The sequence below is a fragment of the Chlamydotis macqueenii genome, chromosome 22, assembly GCF_036417535.1.
Source record: "Chlamydotis macqueenii isolate bChlMac1 chromosome 22, bChlMac1.mat, whole genome shotgun sequence".
NCBI lineage: Eukaryota > Metazoa > Chordata > Aves > Otidiformes > Otididae > Chlamydotis > Chlamydotis macqueenii.
The window spans coordinates 1,808,205-1,832,188 of NC_141577.1; the positions used below are offsets into that span (position 1 = coordinate 1,808,205).

The 23,984-nt window shown below is 69.4% G+C and overlaps 1 protein-coding gene across 1 annotated transcript; it reads left to right on the forward strand.

Moving 5' to 3' along the window:
- The first annotated feature begins 1,886 nt into the window (after positions 1-1,886).
- On the forward strand, positions 1,887-23,755 carry COL16A1 (collagen type XVI alpha 1 chain). Its single transcript, XM_086764976.1, has 71 exons — positions 1,887-1,972; positions 3,015-3,127; positions 5,177-5,239; positions 5,385-5,502; positions 7,244-7,367; positions 7,454-7,729; positions 7,822-7,902; positions 8,219-8,350; positions 8,700-8,753; positions 9,727-9,762; positions 10,204-10,230; positions 10,409-10,471; positions 10,624-10,665; positions 10,752-10,796; positions 11,023-11,058; positions 11,206-11,268; positions 11,419-11,463; positions 11,545-11,640; positions 11,762-11,800; positions 12,091-12,135; positions 12,389-12,424; positions 12,592-12,708; positions 12,806-12,841; positions 12,961-12,996; positions 13,079-13,159; positions 13,264-13,308; positions 13,392-13,427; positions 13,533-13,586; positions 13,694-13,810; positions 13,885-13,920; positions 14,055-14,162; positions 14,274-14,396; positions 14,473-14,526; positions 14,597-14,638; positions 14,746-14,781; positions 15,016-15,069; positions 15,141-15,200; positions 15,309-15,362; positions 15,456-15,482; positions 15,560-15,625; positions 15,709-15,762; positions 15,858-15,911; positions 16,013-16,066; positions 16,166-16,210; positions 16,307-16,423; positions 16,810-16,845; positions 17,075-17,155; positions 17,324-17,368; positions 17,734-17,778; positions 19,182-19,235; positions 19,343-19,396; positions 19,710-19,763; positions 19,887-19,931; positions 20,044-20,097; positions 20,183-20,218; positions 20,492-20,554; positions 20,693-20,764; positions 20,948-21,001; positions 21,084-21,128; positions 21,348-21,392; positions 21,475-21,528; positions 21,609-21,662; positions 21,800-21,850; positions 22,001-22,090; positions 22,208-22,243; positions 22,384-22,428; positions 22,528-22,716; positions 22,795-22,861; positions 22,943-23,119; positions 23,211-23,288; positions 23,386-23,755. The coding sequence occupies exons 2-71, from the start codon at positions 3,052-3,054 to the stop codon at positions 23,586-23,588; spliced, it is 4,830 nt and encodes a 1,609-aa protein (XP_086621102.1). The 5' UTR covers positions 1,887-1,972; positions 3,015-3,051; the 3' UTR covers positions 23,589-23,755.
- Positions 23,756-23,984: the final 229 nt, after the last annotated feature.

Consider the following 23,984-nt stretch of genomic DNA (forward strand, 5'->3'; position numbering starts at 1 on the left):
CGCTGGAATCGGGGGGTTTGTGCCCAAACTGGTGCAGAAATAAATGCTGAACGGCCAAAATCCTCGCCACAGGAATTCCCTCCCACGCGCCACCCGGGCCAGCGGCCGGGGTCCGGCCGGCGTTACCCCAGCCCTCGCCCCCCCGGCAATGGGGGGTCCTCGGTGGGGCCGAGCTCGGCACGGGAAGCGGGGAGCCCCGCGGTAACGCAAGCGCCGCAGCCGCCGTGTGACGCTCGGGGTTGGAGGCAAATTGTCTCCAGCCTGAAAAATTGCTGGGCTCTGCTCGGGCTCGTGTTTCTTGGCAGGCAGCACAGCTGTTTCTTGGAAGCGCTGCTTGCCTCTGCTTTTTCCGTGCTGGGTCGGTGGGCAGGGGCCGCAGGATCCTGTTTTCCATCCCCCAGCTCGGCGCCGCTCCAGGGGATGCCAGCACGGGCTGGACCCAAGCTGGTCTCTGCTTCGCAGAGCGCTGGGGGGAGCAGGATCTGGCCTCCTCCCGGAGTTCGTTGCTGCTGGGTGGCCACAAACGAAGAACAGCTCGAGGTGAATAATCGTCCAATAAACAGCAATTATAAAAGTTTCGTTCTATTTCGTAGCCACTTGCTTTAATTACCCTTAATTACTACAGTAGGCAGCTCGCAGGAGGATGGAGTGCTCTGTCGCCGCGTCTCGAGGGCTGTCGGCTGAATAAATGGCAGTCGAGCCGCTCTTCAAAAGCGGCATCGCTCGGTTTGCCTGCCACAGCTTATTTATTGTGGGCTGAATAAATATCAGTTGTTAATTAGAGCGCATTTATTGAGATGCATGCATCCCTAACGCACGTTTGTAAAGCTTCAGTGTAAATAGATTCATCACAATTTGGGAGGAAAGCGGCTGAGCGGGGACCCAGTGCCGTGCTGGGCATCCCTCGGAGAGGGGACGCAGGGATGGGAACAGGGATGGGGATGCAGGGATGGTGATGCGGGGCTGGGGACGCAGGGACACTCGCGGCTGCTTTGCACCCCCCAGACCCAAACTTGCATGGGTCGGCGGCTGCTCCAGGCCTGTTCCCTGCCCGCAGGGGGCTCGGGGTCTGGATGGCGTGGGCAGGGGATGCTGGAGTGGAGTCGGGGGCCCGGGCCCGAGGGCAGCGTGGCAGCGTTTGAGGCTGGCATTTCTCTGCAGTGCCAAGTCAGACGCTGCGGCAAGGCGACGTGAGCCAGGATGGGTGCCGGATCCCTCCAGGGCTCGGCGGGACTGTCAGGGCCGGTGGTGCCAGCCGAAGGGACAGCGGCAGAGACTTTGTCCTGGGCCAGCCTGGCACCAGGGCACCAAGGGACCAGGGACATCGCCAAGCCACCAGGCACAGGGGACGGTACATCAGCACTGTGGCATGGTGGGGTCCGGCTGACCCGGTGCCGCGGGCTCTGAGCGGTGCCGCTGTGGCCTCGGCCGGGTGCCAGGGCCCGGTGCCGTACGGATGGAGGAGCATCCCTGGAGGGACCCCCTCATCGCTGTAGTGGCAACCATTCTAGCCAGTGATGCCACCACTGGTGCCAGCCCCTGGGTCCCCTCTGGTCCCTGGAGGGTGGCTGGGGGCGGGGGGTGGGTAAGAGCTGCTCCACAGGGGTAGCAGCCAGAGAATGGGGTTCACCCCCACCCCAGGGTTTGGGCTCGGGCCCCCTCAGGGGGGTTCCCTCCTCCGGGCCCCCGCGGGGAGGGGAAGGAGAGAGCTGCCAGGGAGGAGGAGGAGGAGGAGGAGGAGGGCGGGGATGCGAAGGAGGGCGGCGGTTCGGGCCCCCACCCCGGGTTGGGGAAGGCGGAGGGCGGGCAGTTGCCGGGGGGCGGCTCGGGCCCCCCCGGAGGGAGGCGGGGAAGGCGGCGGGGGCGGCGCAGCGGAGCTACCGGTATCCCGGACCGACCGGACCCGCGGCACCGCCCGCTCCCTCCCCGCAGAGCCCCGCGGCAGCCCCGGGCCCCGCCGAGCCCCGCGCAGGTGAGCCCCGGGCCGGTGAGCCCCCCGCGACCCCCCCGAGCCCCGCCGCTGCCGGCCCCGGGCACGGGGAGCAGGGCAGAGCCCGGTCCCGCCGTCGGACGGGGGCGGAACGGGGGATCCCCGTCATTACCGGTAATTAATCACCGCCCCGGGGCAGGGCGGGCTGGGAACGGCGTCCCGGGGCCGCGGGGACCCACCGGTGCGGAGGGTGCGGGGGTAAGGAAAGGCGGGGGGGGGAGCAGGATTGGGTGCTTGGGTGCAGGGAGAGCAGGGGTGAGTGCGTGAGTGGGGGCACGAGTGGGTGCGTGGGGAAGCAGTGGTGGGTGCAGGGGGAGCAGGGAGAGTAGGGGTGGGTGCATGGGTGGGTTTAGGGGGAGCCAGGAGCGGGTGCAGGGGGTGCCAGGCCAGGGGAGCCGGGAAGCAGCACTGGGGAGCTGAGGGGTGCAGGGGTTCTGTGGGATGTTCGGGGCAGGGGAGCCGGGGGGGATGCAGGAGAGCTAAGTGCAGGCAGGGATGCTGGTGACGAGGGTCCCCAACTGCCGCGCGTGGGGGGACGCGGGCGCAGGGCTGCATGTCCTGCTCCTGCAGCGGCGAGCGGAGCCAAGCGTGTCCGCTCTGTCCTGACGCCTGGCTCTGGCTGCCCGCAGCCTTCGCCTCGTGGCAGGAAGCAGGCAGGAGCGAGGCTGGGTCGGGGTGACCCGCGGGGCCTGGGCCGTCCCAGGGGTGCACACAGGACCTGGACATGGAACAGTGGGGTGCGAGGCCTTTCTGGGGGGAGCCTGCACAAGGGGGCACCCGGTTTTGCTCTGCGGCACCTCAGCCTCCGCGTTTCTGGATGTTTGGGGTCAATCTGGGTGCTGGAGGTGGATTGAGCCTGTGAATGCCGGGGTGCTGGGGGTCCTAGCAGTGGATGGGGGCCACGCCAGCCCCCAAAACCTGCCCAAGCCATGGCCGAGTGGGTCAGCGTCGACTCCGCACTGGTGGCGTTGCTGGATGCCCGGCGCGTGCCTGTCCCGCACTGCCCAATCTCTCTCCCTCGCAGGCAGCCGCGTTGGCCCCGAGCCGCTGCCGCGGGCACCATGAGGGGTCTCTGGGCCCTGGCGCTCGCCGGGCTCGTCAGCACCTGCGAGGGCAAGGAGCTGCCGCCGGCAGAAGGTAAGGGGCACCGGGAGCGAGGGCTCAGGGTCCTCACAGGACTGACCCCCTCTCCTTGCCTGTCCCTGGGGAGAGGAGGGAAGGGCTGGGTCGCACCCAGGGATCGCAGGGCAGAGGTGGCCGGGGGACCCTGTGAGCTGTGCCAGGTCCCCACGTGCCGGGACTGCGCGCAAGGACGCGCCGGCGGCTGGAGCGGCAGCTGCGGACATCGGCTCCCCTGCTGAGTGCCGGCCGCCCGGACCGTGAGGCTTTGCTCAAGCATCCCGTGTGGGCAGGAGGCCAGGGAGAGCCGAGCGAGCCCTGCCGTGGGGAACCAGCCCAGGGACACCCCGCCATCGCCCCCGCTCCGGCCGAGCCCCGGGAACGCCCCACTGCCCCGGCTGCGCTCATGGAGGGAGCGGGCTTGGCCGCGCTCCGGCCGCGGGGCGCTCGCTGCCAGCTGGCAGCGCCGGCCGGCAGCGCGTGTGGGAGCCGGGTCCGGGCGGGAGCTGCTCTGTAGGTGAGCCAGGACCGCTCGGGGCAGCGGCGAGGATGCCCAGAGCTTCTGAGGGCGTTTTGGCCTCCGGTTGCGAGGTGGGAAGAGGTTTGGCCATGGTGCATGCCAACGGTGGAGGGCTCAGGGCTGTCACCGCGTGGCTGAGGACAGGGGGACGACGATGTAGCCCATGAGTGTCCCAGTCGAGGCGTCCCTGGGTGCAGGGCCGCTGTGCGTGGGTCTCGGTGTGGGGCCAGCCACAGCTCGGGGTGAGCTCCAGGCGGATGGTGGGGAGGAGCTGCTGGCAGCGAAGCCGCGGTTGCATCAGTCTTTGCAGGGGTGGAGCGGTCGCTCGTCCCGGGGGGAGCCCGGGGGCTGCCTGGCTCAAGGGACCCCCGGCACCAGCACCCGTGGTCCTGCGTGGCGCGGCCTCCTGGCTCCCAGCCCTTCCTTAGGGAAGCGAGGGTCGGGGACACAAGGTTTTCCCTTTGGGGCAGCGCTGGAGCTGGGAGAGGCTTCTTCAAAGCAGATGGCGTGCGGGGTGATTTATGCCTCGCTTTCCGCCCCCTGCCCCGCCGCGGATGATCTCACTGCCGGCGGGAGGGAGCTCTGCCCCTGGCCCCCACACGTGCTGCTGCCGCCGCGCCGAGGGTCCCGGGGACGAGGGGCACCTCCTCACGCTGCTGCTGACCGTGTGCGAGCGAGTGGTCAGCCTCAGGGAGAAGCATCGCAGTGGCGCCCGGCTCTTGGGTGGAGGTGGAGGTGGAGGTGGGCAGTGAGGCTGCAGGGGCCAGAGCCGCCCCTCCGGGAATGGCTGAGGGCTGGGGAAGAGGAGGGTGAATCATCAGGACCATCCCTGCTCCAGGGCTGGTGCGTGCACGGAGAAAAAACAATTTTCTCTTTCAATACCCCCTTGTTTCCCCCTCTGTCTTGCGCTTCCCAACATCTGGTAGCATCCAGTGGAGGTGGATCGATGCTGCTAAAGCAATAATACATCAGAGCAGCTGCAAACAGCACCAGCATCCCCGTGATCGCGCCTGACACGGCATTTCCTGCGGCTTGGCCTCTGGCCGTCCCCTCACGCCTGTCCCCTGGGGCCACCAGGTCTGAGGATGTCACTGGTGGGACACGAAGGCCAGCTCTGGGTGCCATCTCCCCGCCTTGGGTGTCCGTGGCACCCGTCCAAGTCTCCTGATGCTGATTCCAGCCGCAGGGCTGTTTTGAGGCCAAACACGCAGCGATCAGGGAGAAGCGTTTCACCTGGTGAACTTGCCGTGGGAGGCGGCGGGGGCCAGCTCTGAGCTCACCACTCGTCCCTTCCAAACCTGCTGCTTGGCTCCCGGCCGGATGCTTGCAAGGAGCCGGCGCTGCCGCGGGAGCCGCGTTGGCTGGATCCGCGCTGCCCTGTCGCCGTCGAGGGGCCGGGGCGAGCTCCCGGCTGCACCCGAGACCTGCTTGGTCTTGGTGGGGGGCTTGGCGTGGTCCGACCCTGCTCGTACAGCCGCCCTGTGCCCATGGGGACGCCACGGTGATGCTGCGGTGACGCTGTGGTGACGTGCTGATTTGCCTCGCAGGGGAGCCGTGCCCGCCGCTCTGGGACGAAGATTTGGTGGGGAGCAAGTATGAGAATGTAACAGGTAAAGAAAACCCCTCTTGCCCCGTAGATGAGGACCCTGCACGGCCCCAGCTCCCCAGGGTGGGCTCTGCGCCCCGCCTGGGCGGCGTTGGCCCTCAGTGCCCATGCCAGGGCCGGGATCTCACCTCCTCCGCTCTGTCCCGCAGGTTTTAACCTGATTAAAAGGTTCGACCTGCTGAAGATCTCCTCCATCAAGAAAGTCCGCAACCCGCGGGGGCCGGCGGTGCTGCGGCTGGGCGCCGTGCCGCTGGTCCAGCCCACGCAGTGAGTGCGGGCGGCTGGCAGGGTGGCGTCACCGGGGACCGTCCCCACGCGTTTTAAGGATGAGGCTTGGGGGAAGCTCCTTAGGCTTTGCCCTTCACTCGTGCCAGAGTGGCCAGGCGGCTCCTGAGCGGACGCAGAGGTGCCCTGGTGCGGCCCTGGGGCTGCCCGAGCCACCTTCCTCCTAGAAAGTAAATGACGGGCTGCGGCGGCTCGGCTGGGCCACGGCCAGCCCTTACGCAACCGCGGCTCTGTGGCTGCTCTGTGTCTGCTCTCCCCGGCTTGGCAGGCGCTCCCTGGGGTCTAGACAAGCCCGAAACTCCGCACGGCTTGAGAAGGCACTGTCGGGTGCGCCGGGGCCAGTCCTCAGCTCCACCGTCTCTGGGACATCCCGCCCGGCCGTGCTCGCCGCCGTGCCAGGCTGGGGTTGGCAGGGATGCTGCAGCGTGGCAAGGTGGGAGCGGGTCCACATCCTCCGGAGCTGTTCCTGGAGGAAGCTGCTGTGGTTTGCACGCCCGTCTCCTCCAGCCCGCCCGTCCCCACCTCACCCCGCGGCTGGCAGGCAGCTACGCCGGGCACGGGGCTGTCCCAAGGGTGAAGGAGACCTGGCCTTGGCTCCTGACCTGGGCAGCCAAATCCTTAGATGGCTTCGAGGCGGTGGATGCTCCACGCTGGTGTTGCTCTTGGCCAGGTGCCGGCAGTAGCCCGGAGCCGGCCCCAGGGAGTATCCAGCACAGGAGTGAACCTGGCAGCCAGGTTGTGAGCTCCAAATGGGCACTCATGGTGCCTCTCCACCCTGACCCCGCTCCTCTTTGCCCAACGAGGACAACCTCATGCCCCACAGAGAGCGGAGGGGACCGCTGGGTCTGGCCCGCTCCCCGTGCCTTGGTCCCGCTCCAGAGCGGTGGTTTGGACAACTGCTGGTGTGGTGGAGCCGAGGCTGGGAGCGGAGCGGAGCCCGGAGCAAACATTTCCAGTGGTTGAGCAGGCTGCAGGCGAGCTGGGCGCAGTCCCACCAGGGAACGGCTGCCGTGCTCCCCGTTCCCTGAGAGGGGACCAGGCTGCCGGCGGGAGGTGGGTGTGCGTGGGAGCATCCGTCCCGCCGAGCCCGCGGGGTTCGGGATGAGTTCCCCGGCTTCCTGGGGACAAAGTTCCATACCATGGTGATTTTGGAGTTCCTTCCCAGCCTTGGTGATTCCATGATGCTAAGTGCACGGCGCCGATGCTGGAGTCGCCCCAGAGGGCTGTGTTTGGGGTGTTCAGCGGGGCGGTGGCTGTGCTGTGGGGCAGGTGACGGAGGTGGTGGCTGGGGGTGCGTGGGGATGCTCGGTGCCCTCTGCACCCTGTGCGTCTGGCGGGTGTGAGGGATGCGGGGCTGCGCTCTGGGGGGATGCTCCGAGCTCCCCGTGCTGTGCCAGGCTGGGAGGAAGCGTCTCTGCCGTCTGCCTCGTGTCCGGCTCCTGTTGCATAACTGCTGGCGCCTCCGGCAGCCGCGGCCCGCATGTCCGGCTGAGACGCGAACGGCTCCCGGTCCACGCGCTGCTGCACGGGGCTGGGGCTGGATCTGCGGTGTCGCCGCCGGGGACGGACCCCGGTGAGATCCACGGGGGCTGTTGGGGCGATGCTGCTAGGGGGTGCCACGCGGGCGAGGGCTTTGGGGCCGGTGCTGCCGCCGGCCTCGGTGCAAACACCAGAATTGACGCTCAGTCTGGGCTCTGGCCGCTCCTGACACCTGTCCCCACAGGCAGGTGTTTCCCCACGGGCTGCCGCCCGCTTTCACCCTCGTCCTCACGTTGCTGCTGAAGAAGAACAGCACTGGAGAGCACTGGTACCTCTTCCAGGTCACCGACCGGCACGGCTACCCCCAGGTACGGCCCCGGAGTGGTGGGACACGCCGGTGGCGAGGGGACAGCCGGGAGCCGTCCCCGAGCGCGGTGTTGTCCACTCTCCCCAGCTCTCCCTGGCCGTGCATGGCCCCGAGAAGAGCCTGGAGTTTCAGGCCAGGGCGCCGGGGGCTGTGTTCGTCAGCGCCGTCTTCACCGGGAAGGCCGTGGCGTCCCTCTTTGATGGGCGGTGGCACAAGGTGGTGGTGGCCGTGCAGAGCCGCGCCGTGTCCGTCCACCTCGACTGCGCTTCCATCTCCTCCAAGCCCCTGGCACCCCGGCGGGCGCTGGTCCCGGAGGGCAATGCCTTCCTAGGGCTGGATGCCGTGCGTGGCACCCCGGTCCGGGTGAGTCCCCACGGGGGTGCGGGCACGCTCTGCCCGCGGTGCAGGATCCCTCCCTGCCCGCCCCTGACCTGCCGCCCCCGTTCCCGCTGCAGTTTGACATCCAGCAAGCTCAGATCTACTGTGACGCCGAGCTGGCCAGGCAGGAGGGGTGCTGCGAGATCTCGGCCAGCGGAGTGAGTCCCCCCCGAGCCCCTATCCCAGTCCGCACCAGGCCCTGGCATTGTTTTCCCTAAAGGGGAAACTGAGGCACGGTGAGGGCAGGTCTCAGCCAGAGCTCGCCTGTGGGTCACCTTCCGCTCATGGTGGCCGGGGACACAGGGCAGCTCTCCACCAGCCCTGGGACATCACCGGGTGCTTGTCCCCTTGCCCAGCGCAGGGCACGGTGCGGGATGCATCCCTCTGCCCAATTGCACTTGGTGCTTGGGTAGAGCTGGGTCTGCCAGCTCTCACCCCGGCATCCCCCCACGACCCCCCCATCTCTCCCGTCAGTGCCTCGTGGAAGCCCCCAAGACCCGTCGGCAGGCAGAGCTGATGCAGAGCAGCAACCTCATCGAGATCTCACCGCAGCCCGAGGGCCGGGTGTACACCCGCTGCTTCTGCCTGGAGGAGCCGCTGGGCGCGGTGAGCTCCCGCGCCCCTCCGGGGGTCTGCCGCGGGTCCCCGTCCCGCCGCGGGGTGCTCCCGGCCCCGCGGGGTGCACAGCGCTCGGCCGCCGTGCTGGGTGCCTGGTGCAGCCGAGCCGGCAGCCACGTCAGTTCAGCCCCTGGAAAAGCCCTGTCTCACATTTTCCATCGCGCCGTGCGAGGGGAGGGAGGGAGCTGGCGGCGGCCAGATGCTGGGGAGCGAGGGAGGGGAAGGCTCTGGCAGCCCCACCGCCGTCGGAGCCAGCGGCTCGGGGCTCAGCTCCAGGCAGGATAACCCAGAGGTGCATGGGGAGGTAGCACCCATGGGTGCTCTGCTCTGTCCACAGGAGCCGGCGAGGACCTTGAGGAGAACCGGTCCGAAGGGAGATCATGAGGAGAAGGTGCGGGGCGATGGGAAAGGGTCTCCCAGCCCGGCTGCGCTGGTCCCAGCGCTCCCAGCTCCGCTCCCCATCCTTGCACCAGCGCCGGTGCTGTGGCAGGGGCTACCTGTGGCCCGGGCTGGGTCTGTCCCCGTTGCATTCGGGAGCTTTCTGCTTCCACCCCAGCTGCAGGGACGCCCTCAGAAGCGGCTGCTCTGTTCCCCCGAGCAGGAATTGAGGCCCCACTTAACTCTCCGCCGCCGCTGGAGCCATCCCAGCCGTGGCCAAGGGCCTCTTTGTTCCCTCCGAGCGTCTCCGGAGCGGGGCCGGAGCTGGGAAGCGTCTCTGGCGTGACTTATGCCCTGTCCCTGCATGGCCCCCATCCCCCCGGGGCTGCTGTGACCCCACGGTGGGATCATGCCGGGGATCCCCGAGGTGCAGATGGGGTCCGGTAGTGTGGGCGGGGGGCTGTGGGGCAGCGGGGGCTATGAGCCTGCCCGAATTTTCTTCTTGCCCTCTGTGTCACTTCCCTGCAGGGTAATGGGGGCTCCCCAGTGAGGGGGTGAGGTGTGGGGCTGGTCACGGCTGGGGGACAGGAGCCGGGGGGGGGCTGCTGTCACTCAGGCGTGGGGTGTGGGCAGCCCCGTCCTACCCAGCCCCACTCCTGTGGGAGCAGACTGGAGTGGCTGGTTTGGCCCGGCAGAGCTGCGGTCGAGCCGCAAAGCCGCAGGGAGAGCCGGGTGCCAGGTCGGCTGCTCTCCTTGCCTCCCCGGGGATGCAGGGGGGTGGAAACGCTCTCCTGGCTTTTCCCTGCTCCATCCCTGGCATCCCCCCTGCGCCCACGGGCATCCCAGGGCTGGTGGGGAGAGATGCTGCTGGGTGAGCCCCGCGGGTTTGGGGCGCCCAGGGGAGCGGGGTTGTGGGTGCTGCGGGGTTTTGGGTGCTGTGGGCGGTGCGTGAAGCTGCTGCAAGCCGCCATCCCTGTCTTTTCCAGTGCCCGCCATGCTCACCGCAGACGGCCTCGGCAAACGTGAGTGTGCCGCTGGGCTGCACTGGCGGGTGGGGATGGGGACCCCGAGCGCCTGCTGGGGCTGGGCTCTGAGCCGGGGCCAGCAAAAGCCACTGGGGTGCTGGCCTACGGGTGTCACCCACCTCTCTGCCATTGCTGCTAGCCCCCCGCGCCCCACGGCTCCTCCTGGCCCGGGGCCTGGAAGCATCCGGCTGCGGGAAAGGTCTCTGATCCTTTCCAGATGTGGCCCCATTCCTATGGCAACCTCTGGCTGGAGGCGTGGGGCTGATGGCAGGCGGGGGGGAGGATGGTCGGTGTTTGGGACCCCATGTGCCCCATGGGGCTCTCAGGGTGGCATTTGGGGCAGAGTGGGGACAGGGCGCTCTCCTGCTGCTGTTTGGAGGCAGCGTGCATTTGCCAGGGCTCCGGCCATGGTGGGACACGCTTCTCCTCTCTCCCTAGGTCACGCTGGGTCCGCCGGGTCCAAAGGTAGGTTTGTCACCCACAGGACACACGGAGCCCAGCTCTGGCAGGGACGTGGCCATGCAGACCCTCAGCTGTGCCCGGAGCATCCCTGCCCAGAGCCACAGGCCCAGCCATGGGCACGCACGTGGACGTGGGGACAGCCGTGTCCCGTCTTGTCACCCACACCCACCCTCTTTTTCAGGGCGAGAAGGGCGAGCGTGGCCTCCCTGGCACCGTCGGCGGCAAGGGGGAGAAAGGCGACCGCGTGAGTGTGCCCAGCCGTGTCCCACATCCCTGCATCCCTAGGGATGCTCCCTGTGGGGGTCCTGCTGCCCTGGGGTGTGCTCCTGCTCCCCATAGCTCCCCAGCCATGGCTGGTGCAGGCAGAGCCCCTGAGCTGCCTCCTCACTCCCGCAGGGCGCTGACTGTGTGCGCACCCACCCCGGCGGCCCCATCCAGGTGAGACCACCCCCACACCCTCCATGTACCCCCTGCCCAGGCTCTGCTGCCCCCCGCTGACCCCACTCCCTCCTTCTCCTCCCCAGTGTGCTGAGGGGCCGCGGGGCGAGAAGGGGCAGCGCGGAGAGGTGGTAAGTGATGCTCGACGAATGGGGACCGTGATATGGGGACCCCCACGCTGCTTCCCCCACCCCTGTCTCGTGCGTACCCCAGATTGGGACGCGGAGGGTCCAGCTTTGAGGAGGTGGCTCGGTGCGGGGTGGTGGAGGTGAAATGAGCCGTGGTGCAAGCGGGAGGAGGGAAGCCCTGCATGAGCCCACCCGTGGGCACCCACTTTTCCTTGCTGTTCCCACGCAGGGGCTCCCAGGGGCAGCCGGCGCCCATGGGCAGAAGGTAAGTCCAGCCCACCCGTGGGTCCCAGCCCCGCAGCGGGGACATCTGCCTCGTGGGTCCCAGGATGTTGGCAGAGACGCCAGGACCTGCCACTGCCAACCTGGGCAGCGTGGAAGGTGGCGTGGGTGACATCCGTTTGTCCTGCAGGGCCAGAAGGGCGAGAAGGGCGACGGGGGACTGCAGGGCAAACCGGGGCGCCCGGGGCGTGATGTGAGTAGTGCTGGGTGATACCTGGGCATCCCCTGAGGCACCGCCCAGCGGGGTCCAGCCCGGAGAGATTTTTGTGGGGTCCAGCCCGGAGAGATTTTTGTGGTGGTCTGGCACGTATGGAGCCTTCACACCCTGCTTCCCTCCTGGCAGGGCCGACCTGGAGAGATTTGTGTGGTGGGCCCCAAGGGCCAGAAGGTAGGTGGGTGCTCAGGGAGGTGAGAGGGTGAGGGTACCCGGCAGCAGCGCTGGCACTGACACCCCCCTCTTGCCTTCCAGGGTGACCCTGGCCTCGTGGGACCCGAGGGGCTGGCCGGCGAGCCGGGCCCCCCGGGGAAACCAGGTTCTCCAGGGATCGGCTTTCCAGGGAAGCCGGTAAGGACCCCCCCGGGCAGTGTCCCCGGCTCGGCACACGGTGGCTGTGCGTGGGCATCACCGCGTGACGGGGCTGGCCGGCCGGGGTGCTCGGGCTAACGCTGTCCTCTCTCCCTTTCAGGGTGACCCTGGTGGCCCCCCGGGTCCGAAGGGAGAAAAGGTGAGTGGGGGGCGGGGAGAAGGGGTCCCAACCGCTCCCCGTCCCGCCACGGGCAGCTCGGCGCGGCAGGCGGTGGGTCCGTGCCGGGGATCCCCGGCTGGAGCCGGATCCATCGTGGCTGAGTCAGCGCTGGCTCGCGGTGCGGGCGGCCGGGCGAGCCCCAGCTGGGTGGCCCAGGGCTCAGCCTGGGGGTCAGGAAACCCCCCCTCAGGTGAAGAAAGGTGCTGGGGGTGCCGAGAGCCATGGCTTCCTCCCTGGCCGGGCTGAGGCTTTGCCATCTCCGTCTCCAGGGCAGCGCGGGAGCTCCTGGACCCGGCGGATCGCCTGGGACACCCGTGAGTGCCGTGAGCCAAAGCCCGGGGTCAGCGATGAGTTCGTTGGCTCGGGGCCGGGGCCGCTCGGCTGGAGCGGTGGTGGGATCTGAGCCGAGGCGCGGAGAGGGGTCCGGGAGAGCCAGCGGCCTCATTCGGGGCTGGGGCCCTCCCGCGCCGCGGGGCTGGTGGCAGGGGTTGGGGGGTGGCGCTGCCGGGGCAAACCTTCATCTCGGGGCTCTCTGAAGCAGCCCCGTCCCCTGTCTTCCTCCCGCAGGGACCCCCCGGCGTCCTGGGGCCGAAAGGAGACAAGGTGGGTGCAGCGGCCGGGGGGCTCGGCAAGGGGCTGTGCCCCTTCCAGCACGGCTCCACCGCCGTGCCCATCCCCTGGGCTCGGGGCTGCTTGGGGCATCTCGGGGGCCACCCCGCGGACCCCCCCGTGCCCAGCCTGGGGCTGCATCTCGCTGTCCCCGTGGGCAGGGCGAGCCGTGCGAGGTGTGTCCCACCGTGTCCGAGGGGATGCTCGGTGTCGCCGGGCCGCCCGGCAAGCCGGGACCCAGGGGTGCGCCCGGAGCGCCCGGCAAGGACGGGGTCTCGGTGAGTCTGAGCTGGGGTCCTGGGGGCGGGCACGCGGGGTGGAGGGCAGAGCAGGGTCTCCATCCCTAACGCTCCCTCTTTGTTTCCCCCTCCCCAGGACAGACCTGGCCCCGCGGGACCCAAGGGGGACAGGGTAGGTGACACGGGGCTGAGGGGTGGGCTGGCTCGGCCCCAGCCGGAGCAGGGGGACGCTGAGCAACCGTCCTGCCAGCGCTGGCAGCACCCGGCCCAGCTCCTCTCTGTCCTCCCCAGGGAGATGCCGGCATCCAGGGGATGAAAGGGGAGAAGGTGAGTGTCTGTCCCTCCATCCCACCCACCCACCCGCTCGGCGGGCGGCCCCCCGAGCTGTGCCCTCTCCCTGGCCTCACAGGGGGACTCCTGCCTGTCCTGTGATGCCCGCGTCCTCGCTGCGCTGCTGCGGGGTCCCACCGAGGGGCTCGAGGGGCTGCCAGTGAGTACACGGGGCTGAGCGCCCCGTCCTGTGGCGGAGGGTTGCCCTGGTCACCCCGGGGCTGTGTGGGTGCTGGGTGCGTAACGTTGTGGGGCATTTGGCAGGGTGATGCGGGGCTCCCCGGGCTGGCCGGCATCAAGGGGGAGAAGGTGAGTGACCCCAGTGCCCACCCCAATTTCTGTACCCCCCTCGGGTTCCTATGGAGCCTGGCCCTGACCCTGATGTCTTGCAGGGGGATGGCGGCCAGGAGGGACCCACGGGCAGACCGGTGAGTGGGGGTGCGGGGGCTCAGGGTGGGTGCTGGCAGCCCAGGGGGGCAGGAGCTGGGCGCTGGGGGGCATAGGCTCACCTGTGCTGTGATTTCTTGGTGCAGGGGCTCCCAGGAGACAAGGGCGATGCGGGCATGCGGGGGCTCAAAGGAGAGAAGGTGAGCCCTGCGATGGGGACCCCACTCCCTGCCCCGTCTGTGAAACCCTCAGCTGAGACCCGTGCAGCTCGTTGCATGGGACTGCCACCGGGATGTCCCTTCTGCAGGGCGAGCCATGCGGGCAGTGCCCTCCCATGCCACAGGCCCTTGAAGGAGCAGCGACAGTGCTGGCTGTGCCTGGACCACCGGGGCAGAGGGGCCAGGATGGCCCCCCGGGCAGAGCGGTGAGTGACCCCCACACTCGTGGGTGCCCGTTTTGGGGGATGCTCTGGCCTGACCCATTCCTCCGTTTCCCCAGGGCAGACCCGGTGACGCTGGCCAGAAGGGACAGAAGGTGAGAGGGGCTCTGGTGGGGCTCTGGAGGGGCTGGGGGTGGCAGATGGGGCTGCGACCTGCCCGGGCTGTGGGGCTGGGGTAGCACTGTGTGCCCCCCTGCCCCATGCCAGCCTTGTCCCCTCTCTTTGCCAGGGGGACGCAGGCAGCCCCGGGGACCCAGGCACCCCGGGCATGACCGGTGTCCCGGGCTTGTCGGGTGAGCCTGGCATCAGGGGTCCGGCCGGCCCCAAAGGCGAGAAGGTGAGACCCCCCTGCGCTCGTACAGGGACCCGCATCCCACCACCGTGGTGTTGCCCACCCCTCCATCTCTGTCCCATCCCAACCTCCCCTTCTGTGCTCTCCCCTCCGCAGGGAGACGCCTGCGAGCCCGGTTCTGCTCCGCATGGGGACTTCTCGGATGTGGTCGGCATCCCAGGAAAACCCGGGGTCAAAGGGGACCAGGGCCCCCCGGGCATCGGCCAGCCGGGCAGACCCGTGAGTGCCCCCTCCCCACGGCGCGGTGGGTGCTGGGTGGCACCGTGCCCTCGGTGCTGACCCCGGTGTGTTTTAGGGGAAGCCGGGACTGCCCGGGGTTCAGGGTCCCGCTGGACCGAAGGGGCTGCAGGTGAGCGGGGCTGCGGGGGGCTGGGTGGCGGGGGGCCTTGGGGATGCTCACTCCCGCTCTGTCTCCCTAGGGTGAGCCAGGACCACGGGGAATCGGGCAGCCGGGACCGCAGGTGGGTGCGTGGGGCGCCTGTGCTGTACCGTGCCATGCTGTGCCGTACCATGCCGTGCCGTGCCTTGCCAAACGGCTCTGCTGGCTCTCACACACTGTTTTTCCCAGGGAGAGCCCGGGAGCACTGGACCACCCGGGACACCCGTAAGTAGCTTTTTGGGCTGTCCAGCCCTGGGAGATGGGGCAGCCGCCAGCCCCCCCCAGATCCCTGCGAGCAGGGGGATCGCACCCATCTAACACCGGTCCCCTGGCGTGGGTGGTGGCATCAGGGTCCTGGCCAGACCGCCCTGGGGACAATGCTGTCACCATGGCTCTCTGGGTGGGCAGGGGTCTGGCTGGGGCTGCAGAGGGGGAGCTAACACCCTCTCCTGCCCCCAGGGCCCCCCCGGACCCCAGGGACCCCCGGGGATGGCGGCAGAGAAAGGTGCCAAGGTAAGGGAGCGTCCCCCATCCCTCCCTCCTCCTCCCCTGCCCCCCCCACTCCTGCTGTCCTTCCTCTGCAGGGATCTCCGGGGTCCAAAGGTGCCGTGGGACCCCCTGGGACCAGTGTCACGGGACCACCGGTAGGTCCTGCCCTCCAGGGCCGGCATTGCTGTCCTCCCCTGGCTAAAAACTGCCGTGCCATGGTCTGAGGCCAGAGCTGAGCTTCCTCACCCTTCTCTTCCTCGCAGGGTCCTGAAGGGCAGCGGGGGCTCCCAGGGGTGCCCGGGTCCAGTGGGCAGCCGGTACGTACGGGGTGGTGGCCTCCGCGCCCCGGTGGGTGGGGGGTGCGGGGGGAGCCACCTGCTGATGCCCATCTCTGGTTTTTCTCCTGGCAGGGAGAGAAGGGCGCCCGGGGCGAGAAGGTGAGTTGGGGTCAGGGTGGAGCCGAACACCGCTGCCACCCTGCCACCATCCCTGCCCTCACCCCCTCTCTCTGCAGGGAGACCCTGGGGAGTGCGCCTGCCCGTCCGGACCCCGCCAGGACCCCAGCTACGCCGGGATGCCAGTAAGTGCCATGAGCACCCGTGGGCACCCCCCCCAGCTCCGCTTTGCCCCCGCTGAACGCTCTCCCCCTTCTCTCGGCCCCAGGGAGCCCCAGGACTGTGGACCGGGATGTCCTGGCAGCCGCAGCCGGGCCCGCAGGTGGGTGCTGCCCTCGCTGCGCTGCGCCCCCCGGCCCCCCATCCTGCCTCACCTCGCCCCTCACCTCTCTCCATTTGTGTTTTGGGGTGTTGCAGGGTCCCCCCGGAGCCCCCGGACCCCCCGGCCCTCCAGGCGCCCCGGGTCGCCAGGTGAGTGATGGGAGACGGGAGCAGCACTGGGCGAGTGGGGACCGATCCTGCCCAGCTTTTAGCGAAGGGTTTAAATATTCAAGCTCTCTCCTCGGCTTTAGGGGATGCCAGGACACAACGGATTACCGGGATTGCCTGGACCGGCTGGAGACCTGGTAGGTAGCGGCTGCACCCATTGGCAGCCCCCGCCACGGCCACCCGTCCTGCTCCCCCCGGCGTGGGGACCATCCCCTTCCCTCCCTCATCTCTTCCAGGGGCCACTGGCCGTCATGGCTGAGCGGAACATCGAGGTGTTGAAGGTGAGAGCATGGGGATGGGGTGTCTTCCCACTGTGGGTCGTGTCCAAGGGACCCCCGAGTCCCCCGGGACGCCCCTGACTCCCCGCATTCTCCCAGACCCTGTGCGGGGACTGCGCCCAGCTGCAGGCAGCCTTCGTAGCACCCAGCAGCGTCGAGGGGGAGAAGGGAGACGGGGGCATGCCGGGTGCCCCCGGCAGCGAGAGCTGCGCCCGCGTGAGTATCGCCCGCCTCCAGGCAGAAATCCCAGTGCCTAAAAACTCCTCGTCCCACTGGGTCTCGGGGTGAAGCACAGAGATGCTCCCAAGCCGTGGCTTGCGCGGCAGCTGCGCAAAGCTGCGGGTGCTTGCAGGGCTGCGCGCGTTCTGGGCGTGCTGGTCCTGCCCAGCGTGCCCGCAGGCTTCCGTGGTCCCACTTCTCTGGATGGGGTCCCCGGGGTGGGTGACAGGTTTGTCCTGAGCAGGGGCTGGTGCAGGCTGGAGCAGCGGGTGCTGAGCACCCGAGGGGTGCAGGATGCGGGGCTCTGTGCCCAGCCATGCCCCATGGCTCCTCTAGTGCATCCCTGCAAGGGATCCCCAAGTGACTCCGGGGTTTTCTTCCAGTGCTTCGCCCAGTTCCCGAGAGAGCAGGAGGCTCGGGTGAGTGAACCGTGCTGTCCCTGGGGCTGAGTTGTCACCCTGGTCTGGCTCCGTGGTCCCCAGGGTGCTGCAGGGATGGTCCCTGCTCGGCCAGGACCTGGCACCGTCCCCCCGTTGCGGGAGCAGCCGGGGCTCTGGGAAGCAGGGGTTGCTTTGGGGGAGCTTGTGGCAGGGCTCGGAGGTGGGCAGAGCTGGCCCTGGCTCCTGACGTGTCCCCAACTCCCCGCAGGGTGACAGCCCTGACCCGGACTGCGTGGGTGACCCCGGGCTGCCGGGTGCCCCAGGCATCCCTGGCGAGAGAGGCGAGCAGGTGGGTGTGCTCCCCACCCACAGCACTGCCCTGCTCCTCTGGCCCCCCCTGCCATCCCAGCCCTTGGTGGGGGCTGTGGCTGGTCCCGCCGTGCCCCTCGGAGCTGCAGCGGGGCCAGGACCCCATCCGCCCACCGTGGTCACGTCTGACACAGCCGTCTCTTCCCAGGGCTCACCAGGACTGCGGGGACCCCCGGGGCCACCCGGGCCCATTGTAAGTACCCCTGCCTGGAATGGGGGGCTGCCGGTCTGCGCGGGCATCGTGTTATGGTCCTGGGGGGCTTGGAGCCCAATGCTGCAAGCTTCCAAGGCATCTCAGCACCCTGCCCCGAGGCCACAGTGACGGGCAGAGGGACGGGGCCATGGCGAGGCCGCGGTGCGGCACGGCGTGGCTGTCTCCCGGCGAGTCTGGAGATGGAGGCGAAGGCGCTGCCAACCCGGAGACAGAGCAGGAGCCCGGCTTGGTGGGAGGCTGAGGCCGAGCTGGCCCGTGCCCAGCCACTCCACAGTGCCCCAGGGGTTCAGCCCAGGCTCCCGGGTGCCTTTTCCAGGCTGTGACCTCCCTGTTTCTCCCCTCAGGGCCCCCCAGGCTTTCCTGGAACGCCTGGCGCACCCGGACTGCCCGTAAGGACCCAGCACGGCTCCGCTCTGTGCCCTCTGTCGCTGCCGCTTGGTTTGGCTGTGTCCCCTGTCACCGCTGGGAGCAGCTGCAGCCCAGCTGCCCCCCTCCCCTTCCATCCCATCTCCATCCTCCCATTTCCACCTCCTCCATCCCCACGCAGTGGGTCTTGGCGGACCTGGGGTCTGCAGGCTCGGGAATGATCGACCTGGTGCTGGCACTCTCTGTCCCCAGTGCCCCACGTCGGGACCCTTCACTGCCATGGGACCTGGCCGCAGCCTCTGGGCTGGCTCGGCTCAGCCGCTCTCGGTGTGCCGGGGACCTGCTACCCCAGCATGGCGCCCACGGCTCATCGCAGCTCCCGTGGGTCGGGTTGGGTGCACCAGATGGCACCCAGCTGCCATCCCTTTCCTGACTGCCCCCAGGGACTGCTCTTGTGGGGGCCTGGAGGATCCCCCCGTGTGGCTCGTGCTGCCTGGGCTCATCCTCCTCCTTCCCTGGTCTACAGCTCCTCTGGGGTCAGCCAGCCTCCACCACCATCTGCATCTTGATCTTCATCTCCATGTTCATCTTGATCCCCATCCCCATGTCCATCTTGATCCCCATCCATCTCCATCTTGATTTCCATCTCCATCTTGATCCCCATCTCCATCTCCATCCTCATCCTCCTGCTCCCACCCGTGCTCCCTCCGAGCATGAGGCAGCGGTGGGGCTGCACCGATGGCTCTCAGAGGATCCTGCCCTCCCTCACCTGCACCGGCCGTGTCCTGCTCCTGTCCCCTCGTCCACTAATGTCACCGTAACACCACGGTCTCTGTGGGTCTGTGTGGGTCGTCGCTCTGTGGTGTGTCAGCGTGTCCTGTCCAGTCTCCACCGCCTCGGCACCACGTCACCCCACTAACCCACCCCAGTGGTCCCATGACATGGAGCTCGGGGGCTCCTGGCTGTCACCCATGTCACCTGTGCCTGGCATGCCCGGGGAGGACGGGGAGGCAGCGGGTGGCACCAGGCTGGAGCCGCGGTCCGAAGCGTGTCCTGGATGAAGGCCGGGGTGCCAGGACCGGGGCACCCCACGTAGCCCCCAGGGCTGAGCTTTCCGTGGCCCCGTGGCACCGGGGCCCACGGGCCATGGCGTGGGGGGCACAGGCAGCAGTGACCGGGGTCTGGGTGTGAGCGCACCCGGCCACGCTTGGGCGTCGAGCCCGGGGTGCGTGGCTGGCACCGTGGGTTGAGGGAGCCCAGCCGGGTGCCGAGCGGGTCCTTCCCGGTGCCCGGAGGTGCCGGGCGGGTGGAGATCATCGCCCCCGCGGGCCGTGCCTGGGTCCTCAGCCCCCGCGCTCCAGGTGGGCACAGCCCCGGGCAGGGGCCGCAGCAGCCGCCCTGCAGCTCCTCTCTTCTCCCTCCGAAGGGTCTCCAGGGGGAACGCGGCCCTGCCGGGCTTGCCGGAGCCAAAGGAGAGCCGGTGAGCGGTGCGGGAGGAGGGGACGGGGATGACACGGGTGCCGCGTGGGCTCTGGGCGCCTGGCTGGGGCGTTGCGGGTGGCTCAGCATCGTCCTCCTCCTGCGCAGGGACCTCCAGGGCAGCCCGGCTACCCCGGCGCGACGGGTCCCCCCGGCCTTCCCGTGAGTACCGCGGGGTGCCCGGCTGCCCGTGCCAGCCCCCAGCCACCTCCTGTGTCCCCACATCCCTCCCTGGTGCCTGCAGGCTCCCGCCACCACGCGCTGCCGGGACCCTGAGAGCCACGTCCCTGCCCGGCTCATCCCCATCCCATCCGTTGTCCGTTTGCTCCGTCCGTGCCCCGTCTGTGCCCCACCTTTCCCCACCCGTGCCCCAGCTGTCCCCCCACCTCCCAGCCATGCCCCCTGTCCCACCCGTGCCCCACGTCCCACCTCATCCCCTGTCCTGGGCGGGGCCTTCATCTCCTTCCTTCCCCAGGGCATCAAAGGCGAGCGAGGCTACGTGGGCCCCCCCGGGGAGAAAGGAGAGCTGGTGAGTCCCTCGGGGCCGCGCTCGGGGGGCGGGGGGCTCTCCCAGGTGCCCCCCTCACCTCGGGCACCGGGGGTGAGGGTCCTTCCAGCCACATCCATCTGACCCTGTTCCGCCCCTTCCCAGGGACCCCCCGGCTTGGACGGCCTCCCCGGCCCCACGGGACCAGCGGTAGGTGCCCCTCCTCATCCCGGTGGTCTGCGAGGGGGACGGGGGGGCGGCTGCAGTGGCTGCGGGTGCAGCGGGGTGCTCCTCACCCACCTCACCCCCCCTCTCTCCGCAGGGACCGAGGGGCGAGCGTGGGCTCCCGGGCAGCGCCGGCGAGAAGGGGGACCAGGTGAGCGTCCCCGAGGGGCCAGCGGGGACCCCCGTCGGGCAGGGTGCGGCCGTCGGGGTCCGGCTCAGCTCTCCTCTCTCTGCAGGGTTTCCAGGGCCAGCCCGGCTTCCCGGGGCCACCGGTGAGTACGTGCTGCCGGGAGCAGGGCTCCAGCACAGCCCAGTGTCCCCAGGAGATGATGCCTGGCCCCAGCTGTGTCCCCCCGTGTCCCCACGGGGCCGGGTGGCCAGCTGGGGATGGGGACGGGGGAGTTCTACCAGGGGGACACGGGCACATCCCATGGGACAAGGTGCAGAGGGCGGCCCCAGAGCAAACCCGTTGAAATGAGTTTGGAGACAGCTGGGGGCTCCTGCGGCGATGACCCCCCCTCACTCAACACCCCTCTTCTCTTTAGGGGCCCCCCGGCTTCCCAGGGAAGGTCGGTCCAGCTGGGCCACCGGGGCCAGCAGCTGAGAAGGTGAGTGCCACCGGGACGTGGCTGCGCGGTAGCACCGCTCGTCCCTTGGGCTGGTGGCCGGGTTTGGCCCCTGCTCTGCGGGGTGGCCCAGGGGTCCCCTGCCCTGGCTGCTCCCGTGATCTCCTGTGGCTCTTGCAGGGCAGCGAGGGCATGCGTGGCCCCACGGGGATGCCAGGGCCCCCCGGACCCCCCGGACCCCCGGGCATCCAGGTAAGACATCCCCCATGTCACCCCTGGGGGCAGAGGGGACAGTATCGTGGGGAGCGCCGCTGGCTGAGTCCCTTCCCCTAAGACCTGTTCCCATGGCCTGGGGGGCTCAGAGCAGGTACCTTGGGGACCCCCAGACCCATTCGGTGCAAACTACGCCCCGACACCCTCACCTTGTCCCCGCAGGGCCCCGCTGGCTTGGAAGGACTGGACGGCAAGGACGGCAAGCCAGGGCTGCGGGTGAGGCTCCAGGGCGTTCCTGGGGGCTGGCAGGGGGACAGCTACCCCGGGACCCTCCCAACCTGTGTCGCTTTCTCTCCAGGGTGACCCCGGCCCCCCCGGACCACCAGGGATGATGGGTCCCCCAGTGAGTGACAGCCTTCCTCGTCACCCCTCCCTGGTGCTCGGTGCCTGGCATGTCCCTGCAGCCGGGACTCGGTGTCCCCTCAGCCGGGACTGTCCCACCGCATGCTTCTGGGGATGCTGAGACCAAGGGGGTGGGAGAATGTCCCCCCCAGCTGCAGGTTGGGGGTCACCAATGGAGACCAGGAGCTGGGACCCCCACTCAGCTCTTTTCTCCCTTCAGGGCTTCAAGGGGAAGACGGGGCACCCAGGTCTCCCGGGACCGAAGGTGAGTGATGGGTGGCCCTGGGTGGTGACAGCCCTGAGGACATTGGCACTGCACTGCCGATGGTGTCCCATCCTCGTTTTAGGGTGACTGCGGCAAACCAGGCCCTCCGGGGAGCACGGGCCGGCCGGGAGCAGAGGTGAGCAAGGGGCTGGGTGGGCGCGGGACCCCTGACCCGGGTGAGCCCCACGCTGTCCCTCATCAAGCTGCCTTCCCCAGGGTGACCCCGGACCCATGGGACCCCAAGGCCGGCAGGGACCCCCGGGGCTCATCGTAAGTTGAGCTTGTCCCCCACGGCGCACCGGGATGGTGCCCATTGCAGGGAGCACAGCGGGGCCTCTCTTGGCACAGGGAGTTGGGGGCATCACCCATGGTCCCCCCCAAGTGACACCCCTCTCTCTGCCCCCCAGGGTCCCCCCGGCAGCCCAGGACAGCCGGGTCCCGCTGGCCTCGCCGGAGTGGTGAGTACCACCTGATGGGACCCTGCCCCATTACAGCCCCAGCTGCGGGACACGGGGGCCAAGTGGGTGTCTCAGAGGGTGAGTTTGGGGGTCACTGACCCCATCCTGCACTGAGTCCCACATTTTGGGCTCCCTCCTGCCTTTCCGCAGGGGCTGAAGGGTGAGCGGGGCTCCACGGGGGAGCGAGGTCTGCCAGGGATGCCAGGACAGCCGGGACCCCCAGGCCACCCTGGACCACCGGTGAGTGCAGCGGGATGCGGGGAGGCGGTGCGGACCCCTGCACCCCGGAGCGGTGGGCACCTTGAGAGCGGCACTGCGCTGGCCGCCGTCTCACACTGCCCCGCTTTGATTCCGCAGGGGGAGCAGGGACCAGACGGACCCGTTGGTAAAGAGGTACAAGCGTGGGCTCTGCCGCTCGCCTGCCTGGCGGGACGCGGGGCTGGACCGTGGCATCCTCCCGGCCTGGCCTCGGTGTCCCCAGGGTGCCCAGGCAGGGGACATCCCTGCCACCCTGCTCCTCTGTGTTTCCCCAGGGACCCCCAGGAAAACCTGGTACCATGGGGCCGGCCGGCCAGAAGGTGAGGGGAGAGCCCGGCCGTGCCACCGCGGCCGTCCCGGCATCCCGCAGCCCAACTCGGGGCCGGGGGTGCTGGGGCTGAGCCCTTGTCTCTCCCCAGGGCGAAGCTGGATCCCCCGGCGAGAGGGGCTACCCCGGGGAGAAGGGCAGAGCCGGCATGCCCGGGGGGCCGGGGAAGAGCGGCTCCATGGGCCTCGTGGGGCCGCGGGGACCCGCGGGAGAGAGGGGCCCCCCCGGCTCGCCGGGACCTGCGGGCAGCCCCGGGCTGCCGGGACCCCCGGGGATGATGGTAAGAAGGGGCGGCCGGGGCACGGGACCCCGTCCCGCCGGGGGGGCCTGGTGGCCACGGTCCCTTGTGTGTTCCCAGGGAGACGTGGTGAATTACGACGAGATCAAGCGGTTCATCCGGCAGGAGCTGAGCAAGATGTTTGACGGTAACAGGGCGACGGGGGCGAGGGCCGGTTGTACCCCGGCATCGCCTCGTCCCCGCTGAGCGTGGTTGCGTACCCCCGCAGAGCGGATGGCCTACTACACCTCCCGGCTGCACTTCCCGGTGGAGATGGTGGCGTCTCCGGGGAGACCCGGTCCCCCAGGGAAGGACGGGCTGCCCGGCCGGCCGGGACCCCCCGGCTCCCCTGGGATGCCAGGGCAGATCGGCAGAGAGGGGCGGCAGGGTGTGCCGGGCATGCGGGGTAGGTGCCGCTCGCCGGGGCGTTCCCGGTGATCCCCGAGCACCGCGGTTGTGCCGGGGTCTCACCGCTCTCCCATCTGCCTCTCTTCCAGGTGAGCCGGGCGCCAAAGGAGAGAAAGGCGAGAAAGGCGTGGGGATGATGGGGGACAGCGGCCCGCCGGGACCCCCAGGTGGGCCCCCTCCCTCCGCGTGGCCACCAGCCCCATGCCGGGGCTCGCTGCCAGCCCCGCGCCCTGCCACTTCCCTCTTTCTCTCCATCTTTTCCAGGTCCCCAAGGGCCACCAGGCTACGGGAAGATGGGACCCCCAGGCCCGGTGGGACAGCAGGGCATCCCCGGCATCCCCGGCCCCCCGGGTGCCACGGGGCAGCCGGGCAAAACGGGGCACTGCAGCCCGGCCGAGTGCCTGGGCGCCATGCCCCTGGAGCAGCCCCTCTTCCAGCCCAAAAACGTCAAGGGCCCCTTCGGCTGAGGGCTCCCCGCGCTCCCCCCCCGCGCCCCCCGCCTTTGCTGTTAATATTATTTCCCCGCTGTGCCGGGGGCTGTCCCTGTCCCGCGGGGGCGCGGGTGTTGTACAGCTCCGTCGGGATCGTGAGGGCAGGTGGATCCTGCCTGGCCAAATACACCCGTGCTGGTGCCCCCGCGCCTCCTGCCTCCTTGATCGGCCACGGGATCTCCGGGTCTCACGTCCCTGTCTCCCTCTGCCCAGCCCCTGAGCCCCCTCCTGCCCCACGGCCCTGGGCCTGATGGGGAGAGATCTCAGGAGATCCAAGCCCCGATCCGGGGGGATCCTAGCCCTGCATCAGGGGGAATCCCAGATCAGCTGCTGGGGAGATCCCAGCCCTGATTCCTGGAGATCCCAGCTGTG

Coding starts and splice junctions, on each gene's coding strand:
- COL16A1 (XM_086764976.1), top strand. CDS start 3,052: ATGAGGGGTCTCTGGGCCCTGGCGCTCGCCGGGCTCGTCAGCACCTGC. Junction 21,393..21,474: donor CAGGTCTCCCGGGACCGAAG/GTGAGTGATGGG, acceptor TCCTCGTTTTAG/GGTGACTGCGGCAAACCAGG. Junction 22,717..22,794: donor CGGGACCCCCGGGGATGATG/GTAAGAAGGGGC, acceptor GTGTGTTCCCAG/GGAGACGTGGTGAATTACGA.